Genomic DNA, 13,227 nt, shown 5'->3' with positions numbered 1-13,227 from the left:
CTATTTTTTCCAATAAAAACCCTATTTGAAAAAGAAAAGGAGTACATGACATGAAACAATTGGTGCTGGGTCGGTCAGACCACCTCTGGGAATCCATTTGTATTATTACCACGATTGGTTCTGCCAAGGTACCATTGATCAAGGGCGCCAAAACATTATAGCGTGGAGAAAATAACAAGAACACCTTCATATATAATGCAATCCAATACACTACAGACTGTGGCCTGACCAGAGAGCTGAACCACAAAATTGCAAAATTGTTTCACAATCATTAAGGACAACTTTCACAAGATTGCAGTCACTGCAGTGCTTCATGATATCAAACAGGGGTCCTTGTGATTGTTATCTTATCAACATGTGAATAAACAGGTAGTTGTAAAGATGGGACGATGCTGTTGGAATCAAACAAGATTTGAACACTAAATTGGTTGTCCCTGACTAACTTAAGAATCTGGATTCCTACAGATCAGATAAATTGTGATGCTTCCAAGTCGGTCAGTTTATCCAAAGCTTGAGTCCAAACATTTACCTTCACCCTCTGGCCTGGACATTGTTTTACAAATCCGAGTATCCCGACATCATGTAAAAATACAGACCCAGTCATCAAGTCTGTTTTTATCTCAAGCCTATACAACAACACTACAGACTGTAGCCTAGTGCTGTGATGAATTGCGAAAAAAGGTATGTTGCATAAGCTGAAAAGTTGTACAGCGACTTTGAGTGTGCGTGCCGGGTTTGAGAGAGAGGCGCGTGTGCTTTGTGGATTCCTTTGCAGGGCGTAGCTGATGCCAGGTTGTGTGGTTGTGCGAGTGGCCTTATTGTTGAAGGTATTACCCTTGGTGATGAGTGAGCAAAGCTGCTGTAAACGCTACGACTGTTTAAAAGGTATTAAGCCAGAATTCACATGTGCTTTTCTTCAGGCTGAGTATCATTTTAAAAAATCAGGATGCCAGTACTAATACCAGTACTCTTAAATTGATACCGATACCAATAGAGTACTTCAATCGGCACCTATCATGTGAAATGAATTGCCATAGTGGTTAGCTAATCACTGCCGCTCATACGACGGTTACTGCTGATAACCCTGTTCCCAGACCCACAGTGGCGTAACGCATTGTTGGAAGCGTAACGTAACCCCCCCAGCTAAACACTGTGTTCACCACTGTTGCCGTTGGTTAAACTGTTGCCAATGTTAGCTGCTAACTGCTGACTCAGACATCTCCATGTTCAGGCAATCCCAGTTGTATGGGTTGTAGCTGCTGCTGTCGTCGGCCAATCACAATTTGTATTAAATTGAAGAACGCTTTTGGTGATTGGCTGCGAGCAAAAGGTACCAATACCCAACCCAAGCTTTTCTGGACCAAAACCGCGCCCCTCAGATCTTAACCTATTTGAATAAAGATGCCACAAGGGAAAATGACTCATATGAGGAACAACAGTGATTGCAATTAGTTTGAAGATGCTGTGCTCTGAAAGCAAGGTGCTTGTGGATGACAGCAGGGCTCACGGCTTTACTGCCTGAGAGATATACCTGCAGATGCATGCATGACTCAAGGACATGATTTGCATCACTGCGTCGTGCCCGGCATGCATGCACTGCTGCCTGAGGGGCTGCTCTTCTGTTCCACAGATAGCAAAAACCAGGGAGGAAAAACAATGCCACTCACGTCAAACTCTGCTTTGTTTATTCAGCGATACAAGGCCTTGGGGAAAATGTATGGGACACACACACTGCAGTTGCAAGTGCCAGAATGTGACCCACAGGGTGGGAATGGAGTTTTATGAGAACGATCCATCTGACGATTTTAAAAGGCGAGGAATGATCCGCAATAGATCCACATATTAAAAACCCATCCACGTTGCCTCAGCCATCCCCTCGTCCTCTGGTGTAGTTTTATGATTTATTAAAGGGCGAGAGGTGTCAAGCAAAAGCCTTGGTGTTGGTTGAACTTTTCCTGACACGGCGCTGCTGCAGGCGAGGCAGACTGCAACGTACATCTTAATCCAGTCACACACTCAACTCTGCCTCTCTCTCACATGGTAATAGCTAGTTGTGGCCAGTGTATTTCACTGCTGTAAGAATGCAAAAGGAGTACATGACATGAAACAATTGGTGCTGGGTCGGTCAAACCCCCTCTGGAATTCCATTTGTATTATTACGCTTGGTTCTGCCAAGGTCCCATTGATCTAGGGCGCCAAAACATAGCCTGGAAAAAAACAAAACAAGAACACCTTCATATATAATGCAATCCAATACAACAACCTACAGACTTCAGCCTGACCAGAGAGCTGAACCACATAATTGCAAGTTTCCCAATAGTTAAATACAACTTTGACAAAAGTGGCACTTCTTGCAAAGCTGCATGATATCCAATGTGTCTACTCCCTGTATCCTATCAACATGAGGATTAACAGGTTGATGTAAAGATGGGCACATGCTGTACAAATTAAGCAAGATTGGCACTGACTAACTTTAGAATCAGAATTTCTGCTGGATCGGCTGCCATTTGATGTTCAATTTGAGGCCGTCATGATTGACAGAAGATCGATTCCTCAAACGATCAATGATCTGACTGTGGGATAATCGCACAGACTTCTGTTGGTTAGCCGTCTGCAGTTTGAGCAGCTCTGATTCCCCACATGGCCGCTGTCAAAGATCCGTTGTAAAGTGTAGTGAGATTATTTGAATATTATGGGAGTCGTATCTCACATGTTGTGGCTGACTGTATGCGCGACTGTGTGTGATACGATCATTATAAAACAGACCAGACTGTCCATATCCTTCTAATGCTGCGTTCACACCAAACGCATCGCGAATTATTCGCGCGAGTAGATTACATACAAAGTCTATGCACAGACGCGATGAGACTGGCGCGGCGCGGATTTGCGATGGCGCGGCGCGATGGACGCGAATCCGCGTCAAACGCCAAATCGCCCCAAACGCGCGAGTTGAAATTTTTCAACTTCTGCGAAATATTCGCGTTACGCCGCGGCGCGATAGCCTATCAGCGTTGAGTTGCTCCTCCTGTCATCAGCGACGTCCTTCCGTTGTTGAATCAAGAAATAAATACTGTAGCCCTCTGTGTTCACCCAGAGCTCTACGATCAAATCGGCATCATTAGGTAGTTATTTCGGAGTCCCTTTTTGTCGGTTTATTGCCGTTAAATCACAGCCAGATCAGTTTATGTTGTGTTCATACAGCTGTAGTAAACAGCGACCTGTGGCTTGCTAGACACAGTGAATACAGCTCGATAAAATCCACGGAGCTCCTCTGAACAATGTTATGAACCAGACATGAGGGCGTTTAGTTTCCCGGGATATCTGTGACTTCCACAACACGTACTAAGCAGAAATAGAGGGTATTTTTTTCATGGTTAATGGCGGACAGTTGAACGGCTTTCAGGGCATCACTTTAAATGTGATGCGTGTTTTTGGCTGGTCAATGGAGCTGTTGAATGTGAGCATTGACGTCCTACGTCTTACGTTGCATTCACATAGAATCAGACAGTCAACACCTTCTGGGCCGTACGACTGGACAAAACACGCATGATGATATGTCGCTATGGTGATGGAACAAAAATATGATTATGTCGTGTCAAATATTGTAATTATTCTAGTAACACATGTAGCTCTATAAAATGACTGAGGCAGCTACATAACATACGGTCATATTCCGTTACAAAGGACAGCATCATTAGTCAGGTGAGGTCTTCCCTCACCGCTGCTGTAGTTCTCTGCTGGCTGCACTTCATTTCACTGCCCTGCTCTTGTCCACTAAAATGATATCTGGTCTGCTGTGTAGCGTCTGCATCATTAGTCAGGTAAAGCATTCTGGTGTAGTGAACGAGAAGTACTGCACACGTCGGCTCACATGAGCTTATTGAAATGACAAACATTAGAAGGGTTTACCTGCCCAGTAAAAGAGCATAAATGAGAAGTAAATATTTGAAGCAGATTAATATCAAATTAGACCATAAGAAGAAAAAAAAAGTAATCACAATGTTAATGGTCCTTAGACACTATGCACTTGTTGTTTAGTATCAATGTTATGTTAATCATTTGGGTATTTAATGTTATTTCTATACGATTAAACGTTATTTCTATATGATTTAATGTTATTTCTATATGATTTAATGTTATTTCTATATGATTTAATGGTATTTCTATATGATTTAATGGTATTTCTATATATTTAATGGTATTTCTATATGATTTAATGGTATTTCTATATATTTAATGGTATTTCTATATGATTTAATGGTATTTCTATATGATTTAATGGTATTTCTATATATTTAAGTATTTCTATATATTTAATGGTATTTCAAAATGACTTATCTGGTTGCTGTGGAAGAAATGAAGATGATGATACCATGCTTTTCCTTTGAGCTGTGAAGAAGTCACATTGTTGCTACAGTACTTGCTGTTTATTCTAGCATCTAAAGGGTTTGCAGGTTTGACACTGTAAGCAGAATGAAACAATACACAGTGTATATTCATAGAGCTATGAAGCATTTCGGCCTTTGTCAACACATCATTTACCAGAGTTGGCTGAAATGTTCAAAAATCACAAATTGAACATTGAAGTTATTTTACCAACGTCTTCTCCCTTCTGATATATCCACCTACTCTGGTTAACACCGACTGTGATGAGAGTCTTGTGAATGAAAAATGTACCCTTGTGCACACATTCAGTGAAGGTCCAGCCCGGCACTCACTCGACCACTGAAGCTTTCAAATATAGTAAAAGTGCCGTACTGTACATGCTCAAATAGATACCGCTTACTCACAGATTCGTGCTCCGTCAAGTCGGCCAGAACAAAGCAGCGATACTGCTGCTGGCCGGGGAGGGGTTTGTTGTAGTAGCCGTTGTATTTCTTCTCGTCACCCAGTGTGAAGATCTCGGGCAGAGCGTCCAGCTTGGCAGCGATGTAGGGCTGCAGGAAGTCCTGGCTCTGTCTCTTCTGTCTCTGCAGGCTGCTGTCAGCACTGGCCTCCAAGAGCTGCCGGAGGGACGACACAACAGGCGTCTTTGGGACGAGTATAACATGACACAACATAACATGACAGAAAGTGATCACGAGCAGGAGATCCACGTGCCTACCTCCACATGGAGGACAGAGGACGTGTGCTTCCCATATTATTTCTAATACGGGACTTTTGTTGTTGCCAGTCCCATCCAAGTCCTGCAACTTCTAATTCTGATCCAATTCAATCCTTCCCCCCTAATGAATTCCTCCTAACCCTGTCAAAATTGATTTGCACCATTAATTAAGTATTTGGATTCCCATTACTTGCAATCTTGTGCTATGAACAGTGCCCATCCGATGCCTGTCATTCCTAACGCAAAACGCATTTGTGTCCAAGATTGCTTTGTGGACGTAAGAAAGTGATGATATCCTGGTCATGTGGAGAGGTTGTAGAGAAGAGCAGACAGATTTTCTGATATATTTAAATTGTACGACCAACAATATTTCTTTCACTATAGAACAGCATGCACTGTTTGCCAATTTCTACACTCAACACTCTACGAGGGGCACAACAGTACTATTGAGACTAAGACTTACTGCAAAACCAAAGCTGAGGCTAAACGCCCAACAGCAGCTCATCTGCAATATTCCAACTGGACAATTATAGAGACTGTACAGAAACTGCAGTAATGTTACAGAGTTTCAGCCCAAAAGCTGTTAAGATGACAGAGTGTTTCCAGCATAGGGGATACCCCTCAGCAAGGACTCCCTGTTAGTGAAGAAATCAAGAGTTACCACGACTTCCTCCTCGTCACCTTCTCCACTAAATATCCTCCCTTAGCCTGCAGGGGCAAAAAAAAAGGAATTTAAGTTTTGAAGCTCCTGATTGTGGATATTATGTGATGCAATGTATTTACTTAAGGAAGTTTAGACCAAGAAGTGTGTTTGAGTGTCTGTGTGATCAGGTTGAGGAATGTGCTGGAGCGGAAGCTTGTTGGGCTTCAGCCAATCGATGAGCTGAGAGATGTAACTTTGAGGGGACAAAGGGTTTGAAGCTCTGGGGGATTTCAGATCTTCTGCTGGCCACTAAGGAGGCAGACCAGCCTCCTGGGTGGCTCGGATTGGATCTCACATTTCATGGAATTTATGTTTGTTTTGTTATTAATAGTGTGATTCGGTTTGTAACTGTTTGTATCTGTTTTTACGTTTCTTGGATAATAAATCCATTTGATATTGACTTAAACCTGCTGTTGTGTTTTTGAGGCGATTGAGAGCACATGGCTGCAGGAAGGGGGGCGATTTCTCCCTGTGTTCTAAAGATGCGGACCTAACACTCCCTTGATCACAATCTGAGAGACTGGTTCATTCTGACACTTGAAAACCACCAAACACTTTCTCATCACTGTCTTATCAACCTACTGGCGTTTCCCCCCCATTGTGCACAATGTTCTTATTCGTCAGACACAAAGTAATCCATGCACTGGTAAACAAAACAACACATCTCTGTGGTCTGGTTTATGTTGGAAAAACTAAAAGAGCTTTTAAAGACTCAACACAAAACATGGATTATGCTAGTCCTCGGCACTATGCTCTGCAGTGCCATTAAAGCTCTGGGGAATGGAAAACATTTCACCCTCTCCTAGAGGTGGTGGCATTATCAACTCACTGCTCCACAGAGAGGCATACTGGATTCACGCTCTTAGCACAGTTGAGCCCTTTGGCCTAAATGAAGAACTGAACATGTCATGTTTCATCTAATCCATTACACTTGATGGATGCAGCACTTTCTGTACTTCCATCTTTGTAACAATCTCCACTGATGGAAGCAGCACAAGCAGGGAGGACCTAGATGCGGAGTGAGAGACTGGCAGATTCAATGAAGATAGATTTAATCAAACAAAGAGTCTTACAGGTTCCCAAAAGGAACTCGGGTACAACTGGCCAATCACAAGCAAACAAAACTGCATGTGGCAAAGAAGACAAGCTGACAAAAGAAAAGTAGAGCACGGAGACTGATGCTGCATTCAAGGCAACTCAGAACTCCAACTCTCCCCCCAATTCACGTGGAAGCAGTTGTCTGACATCACACATTTGAAGGCCACGTCGTAAATGGTAAACCATCAACTAAAAGGCAACAATATATCAAAACTTCAATTGGTAAAATTCTGACCTCAAAGTTGTCTGGAACGCAGCATAAATACACAAGGACAGGAGGGAGATAACGAGCGACAGGTGAAACTCGTTATGGAGAGGCAGACAAACACAGGTGGGGAACAAGCATAGGCAGGAAGTAAGACACAAGAGGAGAGGACTTTCAAACTATTACAGGAAAATGAAAACTATAACAGAAACAGAAACCCTTAGGATCCTGATAGTAACTTTTAGAGGTATCTGTGTGGGCTTGCATGGACTGTGGTGGCTCCCACATTTGGATATCCCTATCCAATAGATGTCAAATCCTGTTCATTTAGTTGGCCAATGAGAATTGTACACCTTTTTATGTCTTTGCCTTTTACACAGTAGTGTTGAAGTGTTAGTCTGTTTGAACAATTAATGGCTACGCTATGATTGGCCAGTCTGCGTCCAAGGGGCGGGACTTAGCGAAGGTGATTAAAAGACAACTTGATCTACCTTCTGAGTGACAGCAGCTCATAACACTAAGACTTAAGTTAATGAAGCAAAGACTAAAACTAAATACAATAAAGCCTGCAATGGTTTTTATGCAGTCAATTCGTGTCCGCTACTACAGTCACATGAAATACTCTTCTCGCTGCCACATGTACAGTATATGCAATGCACCCTTTTCATTATGCGCGGCCCTCAGTGCACTCTCATTCTGCATGCATGCTGCCAGACTGTTCCCCTGAAAGCCATGTTGTCTGCTGCTGCTCACAGAGCATCTTAAAAGCCCAACTCCAACCCAACATCCACGTGTGGGCTCTGATCATCACCCCCCCCCCACTCCCCGCAGTGACGAGCTTGGTGTTTACTTGTTGGTAGAGACGACGTCGGAGCCTGGACACCAAATATAACGCTGTGCATTTCGAATCCATACAATAATCTATTCCACATGTGTTGGCTGGCTGTAATAACTCAAATCAATGAGCTGTGACCTGGGTGAGGGAGAGAAATCACACCAATCTCACCCGAGACCTGTCCTGTATTCATTTAATCTAAATGCTAAATTCTGCCATCAAACTCCAACCAGAGAGCCTCTGCACTGACACACTGCCTTTGCTAAACCAAAATGTAAAACTTATCAAAAGAGGCGGTAAACACATTCACACTGATAAGAGAATGGAGTGCATCCATCCTTGTGGGAAGTGTCGACGGTGCTAGGTGTTGTCCTTGTGTTCGTTCTGACTGTGCTTTCGGGGGGGCGAATACACAAAAGGATTGTGCGGCTTTTGTGGCCGCTAAACCTGCCCAAATAAGACAAAAAGAAACCTTTGGATCTCAAAGCACCAGCAAAGGGTGAAATGCACCCTTAACTGTGCTGCCAAGCAAATAGCATCTCTCTCTCCTCCTGTGCTATTTGCATTTATATTTGAATGGGGTAATATGCAGATATTTGGTGCAAAATCATCCCCTTTCTATGTCACGATGCAAAAACAGGAAGAGTTGTCGCTAACTAAAGCGGTGTCACGCCCAGACTTTCCAGTGCTCATGCCATATTTAATCCCAAATATGGTTTCTGTCAGTGAAGTTTCAAATCCCTGCCTTGAGTTTGGAGAAATGCTTCTGCCTCTAATTTCAATCAGAATCAAAAAAGGGCAAATTACTCGCAGCTGCAAAACTTTACGGATGTGTTTGTGCTGTAATATTATTAGCGCAATATATATGGTGAAAAGGACCCAGAGACGGTAATTCATGGAGCAACCATCAACCACAATTTGTTCTTCGCGAATTTGCCCATCAGTGTTCTACTTTCTCTTAAGCAAAGCTAAAGAACAATCAAGACCACAGCAAACAAACCTGGCAGACATGTCATCCTCTTCTACTGATAACAAGTCATCACATTTATACCTTTATATTCCCAGGACATGTGTGAGGAAACTTCACCCCTTTACTGGTGCATTTCTCAAACAACACTTCACCAACATTTTGATATAGATATCATTTACCAGGAGAGACTGACGTGTATAATGAAACAAACCAAGGCACTGGAGGCTCTAGATAATAAGACACCTAGCTCCATGTCTTTAGGCCATTATCTGCTTTAGCTTTCCATAGATGTGACATCATTTCCTTGTTATTTCCATGATGCCACAGGGAAAAGATTCAATGAAAGACTATGTTCATAACTATGATGGCTGTGTGGTTCCAACTGTCTTCGGTACTGTCTTCAGATACAGTAACAATAAATGCAACGACCGCTCTTCCTTTAGAGTGTTCACAGTAAAGATTCTGGGGAACACAATCCAGTGCAGTTACTCATTACAGGCTGCTTATGTAAATGACACCGAAAGCAGCCTGTTCACCTGTAGGTTAGGAGGCACTTGGCCGAGAAACATGAAACACATGGCTAATGGATGTTCACTGACAGCCGGTAATTACAGTATATACAATTGCAGCAAAAGTGAAAGAGCTCTCCTTTAGAGCTGCTGCCAACACAAACTGAAACTTGATGACTTTGGTGACACCTTGCATCCCTCAGTGGTTGTTTTACATTTCAGTAGCAGGGATGACTCAGTGCTTGATCTTCCACCCATGCAGAGTGAAGACAAACATAATCCGAAAAGATGGTCTGAGACTGTCGTAATGCCAACACTGGTACTCGTGTCAGTGGGCTAAGAGTTGTTTTTCGTGGGTCAGCCAGTGGATGAACTTTGCCCTTAAGTCATTTTTGAGTCATTGTCTCAATAGGAGCACCCACCTAACTCCTTCACAACCAACAATAACCTTTTTTTAAACTCAACATCAAACCTATCTTTTACAGAAGGTGCCAGGCAAAGAAGGGACCCCCCATCACCCACTCCACCCACAGGGATTAACATATTTATAACAGCAAAACTTAATTGGATAATACTATATGTAAGATTTAATCTACAACTAAATTGTGCAGTTATCAAAATGTAATTCTTGTCCATTCATATTTTGGGCAATACACTCGTAAAGTTAAGTTTCTTGGTGTTGACCAGTAAAAGGCCAATGCTATCAGCCTACCAGGAAAACTATCAGAGCTTTAGGAACGACCCTCCTCCTATCATACCCTAGGTGCCCGGTTGTGTTTCCTTTGTTACAGGTGCTGATTGGAGGCTCGTCAGCAGGATGAGCCTCACCTGTGTGGCTCTGCCTTAAAATACCCTCTCCAGTTGGCAGCTGCCCTCTCTGAAAGGAAGATCTTTGTTGACTGGCTCACCACAGTCTTTGTGTAAAGTGCTGTTATCATTGGGTTACTTGTTTTTGGCGAGACAAATAAATTGCTTAATTTGGCCGCCAGCTCGTTGTCTCCCTGTTGTTCCAGTCTCTGAGCCGGGCTGTGACACAATAAATAAGTTCCATATGTTAAAATGAATAAACAACAATAAAATAGGATTGCGTATAAGTATGTTTGACTTTTGGAGATATCTCTTCCAGGTGTAGGTCCAAAATCAGAGTAGTGTTTACCACAACAGACTTCCCAGACCATGGTAGGCCTTCTTGTGACATACCACCATTCCAAAAATTGGGGGATAGGATTTCCCAAAAAGAAACATTTTAATTTCTACTTCTCCAACTACTCTTCTCAAACTGAAATGGTATTATCTATGTAGCCCACACAACTCAAAGTCATTTCTAGTAATCAAAATTCTACAATGACATCCAACATGACAAAAGAAGAGGCAATATCTAGGAACTAGAAATAAATGCATTCTCCTGATAGTGGCAGGGCTATGGTGATGTCCTTCAATAGCCCCTTTTCTTTCTTTATGGCAATATAGGCCCTTTACATAGCAGCCATTTTGACATGTCATTGCAGGGTAAGCCCATGTGTTATTAATTAAATCAATTATGGCCCTGTTCCATTTAGGTGGGCCAGACCAACAGAACAACAGCGGCATTATGCTGCCCCAGTGTGTGATTTCAGATAGCACGCGGCATCACGGGAGCAAAAGAGGCATGACGTTTAACACAACAGCGTCTAGTAGTGTGACCTATAACATATGCGTCGGGCAGCAGCTTTTATCCTAAACAATAATGGCGGGTGAACCGAGTATTGAGGTCCTCTGCTTGGAGGGTGAGGAGCTCCCGGACCTTGTTGTCTTCCCTATTAGCTGCCATTCCTGGTCGCTGTAAGGTTAGCTGCTAACTGCTGCTAGCTTTTTAAAAAATCTCCCGGTGTTTGGACCACAAAAATAACACATCATCAAAGCATCACACCGAGTCGCCGTAACAGCTCTCCCTTTTAACACAGACGTCAGCGTAACTCTGTGACTAACTCTGCTGATAGCTCAGCAGCGGCACAACTCTCCCCCATTACGCCATCATCATGTCAATATTTCCCATTTTTCATAACTTTTGGATATAACTCTGCAACATAAAACAAACAGCAAGATGTCATGACATTTCTTGCTAATATCCATGCTCTCCAGAGGTACACTCCTAGAGCTTAGCAATCTCTTGACTTTTTGTCTCATACCAGCACTTGACCCACCTCTCTACTTGTTTCCCAACAAATATTTACTGAGCACATTCATGCTCCCTTGGGAATGGGCCTTTTACAGCACTCAATAAGCCTTCTTTAAGTGCCTCCCTGAGGTACAAATTTACATTTTGTACACAAGAAATTGAAGAGTTGCCATGACATATGTTGTGTATGTTGGTGGTCCCTTCTGATTTTGGCGACCCCCTGCTCAGCCTTTCCCCAATCACAATCCCCACGCCAACACATGATTTCCACATTTTCACGATACTTACAAAAACTCATTGGTCCGAGGAAGATGACCATTTTGGTTGGTTTGGATAAACCTTTCTTTGGCGCCATGATTAGGCTACATGACCAACTTTGTACACATAACATTTAATGGCCAGACAATGGTCATGAATATTCAGATTTTTCTAACCCTGTCGCTTTGCCTCTAGCTCTAAATTCCACATGTACGAACATATTGCATAACGCCAAAGGCTGATTGCTCTAACAGTTCCTGAGCACATTCATGCTCCCCAGAGGAAGACCCCAGTACAATTTGGTGACTCCATGATCTCCCCTGGGCGTTCAAGTGTTATGTTTTCATTCCCCCTAACAAAAAGGCTGTCAGAAAAGTTAGATTGTCAGTATGTTTGCCCCATCTAATGTTTTTATTGCCGGAGGGGCTTCAGAAATGTAGTTTCTTGTTGGCTGTGAGGACACAGCACAGAACCAGTTAGATTACACAAAGCTACAGCAAATAACATGCAATAATATCATGCCGTGCAATAAACAGCCAAAGAAGACACATTGACATGTTACAGTAGGAAGAACACAGGTGTAAATAATTAAATGAAAGACGGCTGGATTCCAATCAAGCTGCTTGGGTTTAAAACCTCTTATCACTCCTGTAAAATTTGCCTAAACCGCCTATCCAAGGCGTACCCAAAGTAAACTGACAGCTCTTATTGAACCATTGGGAGTACATGTATGGTTTTAGTCTCTATTGAACGGTAACACTCTGAAGTTTCTTCACAAACAGTCAGAATCACTGTAAGTGCTACTGGCATTGAGCTAATGAAGCTACAACACACTGAAACGGAAGGTTTTTATTTCCGCCTGGATTTTTTTTGGCCAACAGATGCCTGCAGTTATCTATGGCTGGGACTTATTAGCTGGAAAACACACTGGTACCATAGCATGAAGTCATAGTACCTGGTACACGTTCAAATTCGATAACAATACCACAGAAAATGAATATTTTACATATGGTTTATTAAGAGTACGTCCGCGTAAAAGAGCATTTGGAGGCTCGTAGTAACCACGTCAAAATGCACAGACTACGATAAACTATGTGTCCAAAATTCGAACTATAGTTTATTTATGTCAATGTATGGTTAACTATAACATATTTAATCATTGTCAACTTTCACAGATTCTACACTTTGGTGTTCAAGATCGGTCATAAGTACCTCACTGACGGTGCGAGATTTGAGTTCCAAAAGGCTTTCCCAGGTTGCTTTGCGTGAATCTGCATAGCGTTCTCTTCGTAATTTCATTGGCTATAACGAAGCATGCGTTTGAACAAGATCTGTTGCAATTGGCTCGAGCATTACCCAAAGAAGAGAGGCGGGCATTGTCTTTCAA

At 42.6% G+C, this 13,227-nt stretch overlaps 1 protein-coding gene across 3 annotated transcripts in view; it reads right to left on the bottom strand.

Moving 5' to 3' along the window:
* The window catches only part of ptprfa (protein tyrosine phosphatase receptor type Fa), a 227,574-nt gene that overhangs the window by 81,858 nt on the left and 132,489 nt on the right, over positions 1 to 13,227 (bottom strand). For 2 of the 3 annotated variants that reach the window (XM_076079291.1, XM_076079293.1), the window contains one exon: positions 4,791 to 5,003. In XM_076079291.1, the coding sequence (XP_075935406.1) occupies positions 4,791 to 5,003 (213 nt within the window). Of the gene's footprint in view, positions 1 to 4,779; positions 5,004 to 13,227 lie in introns of all 3 variants that reach the window. The other variant, XM_076079290.1, reaches the window with a different exon arrangement.

This window comes from Anarhichas minor, unplaced genomic scaffold (assembly GCF_050575085.1).
Source record: "Anarhichas minor isolate MPS153535 unplaced genomic scaffold, ASM5057508v1 ptg000071l, whole genome shotgun sequence".
In the NCBI taxonomy this organism is placed as follows: Eukaryota; Metazoa; Chordata; class Actinopteri; order Perciformes; family Anarhichadidae; genus Anarhichas; species Anarhichas minor.
This window is presented reverse-complemented; position numbering and strand designations above follow the sequence as displayed.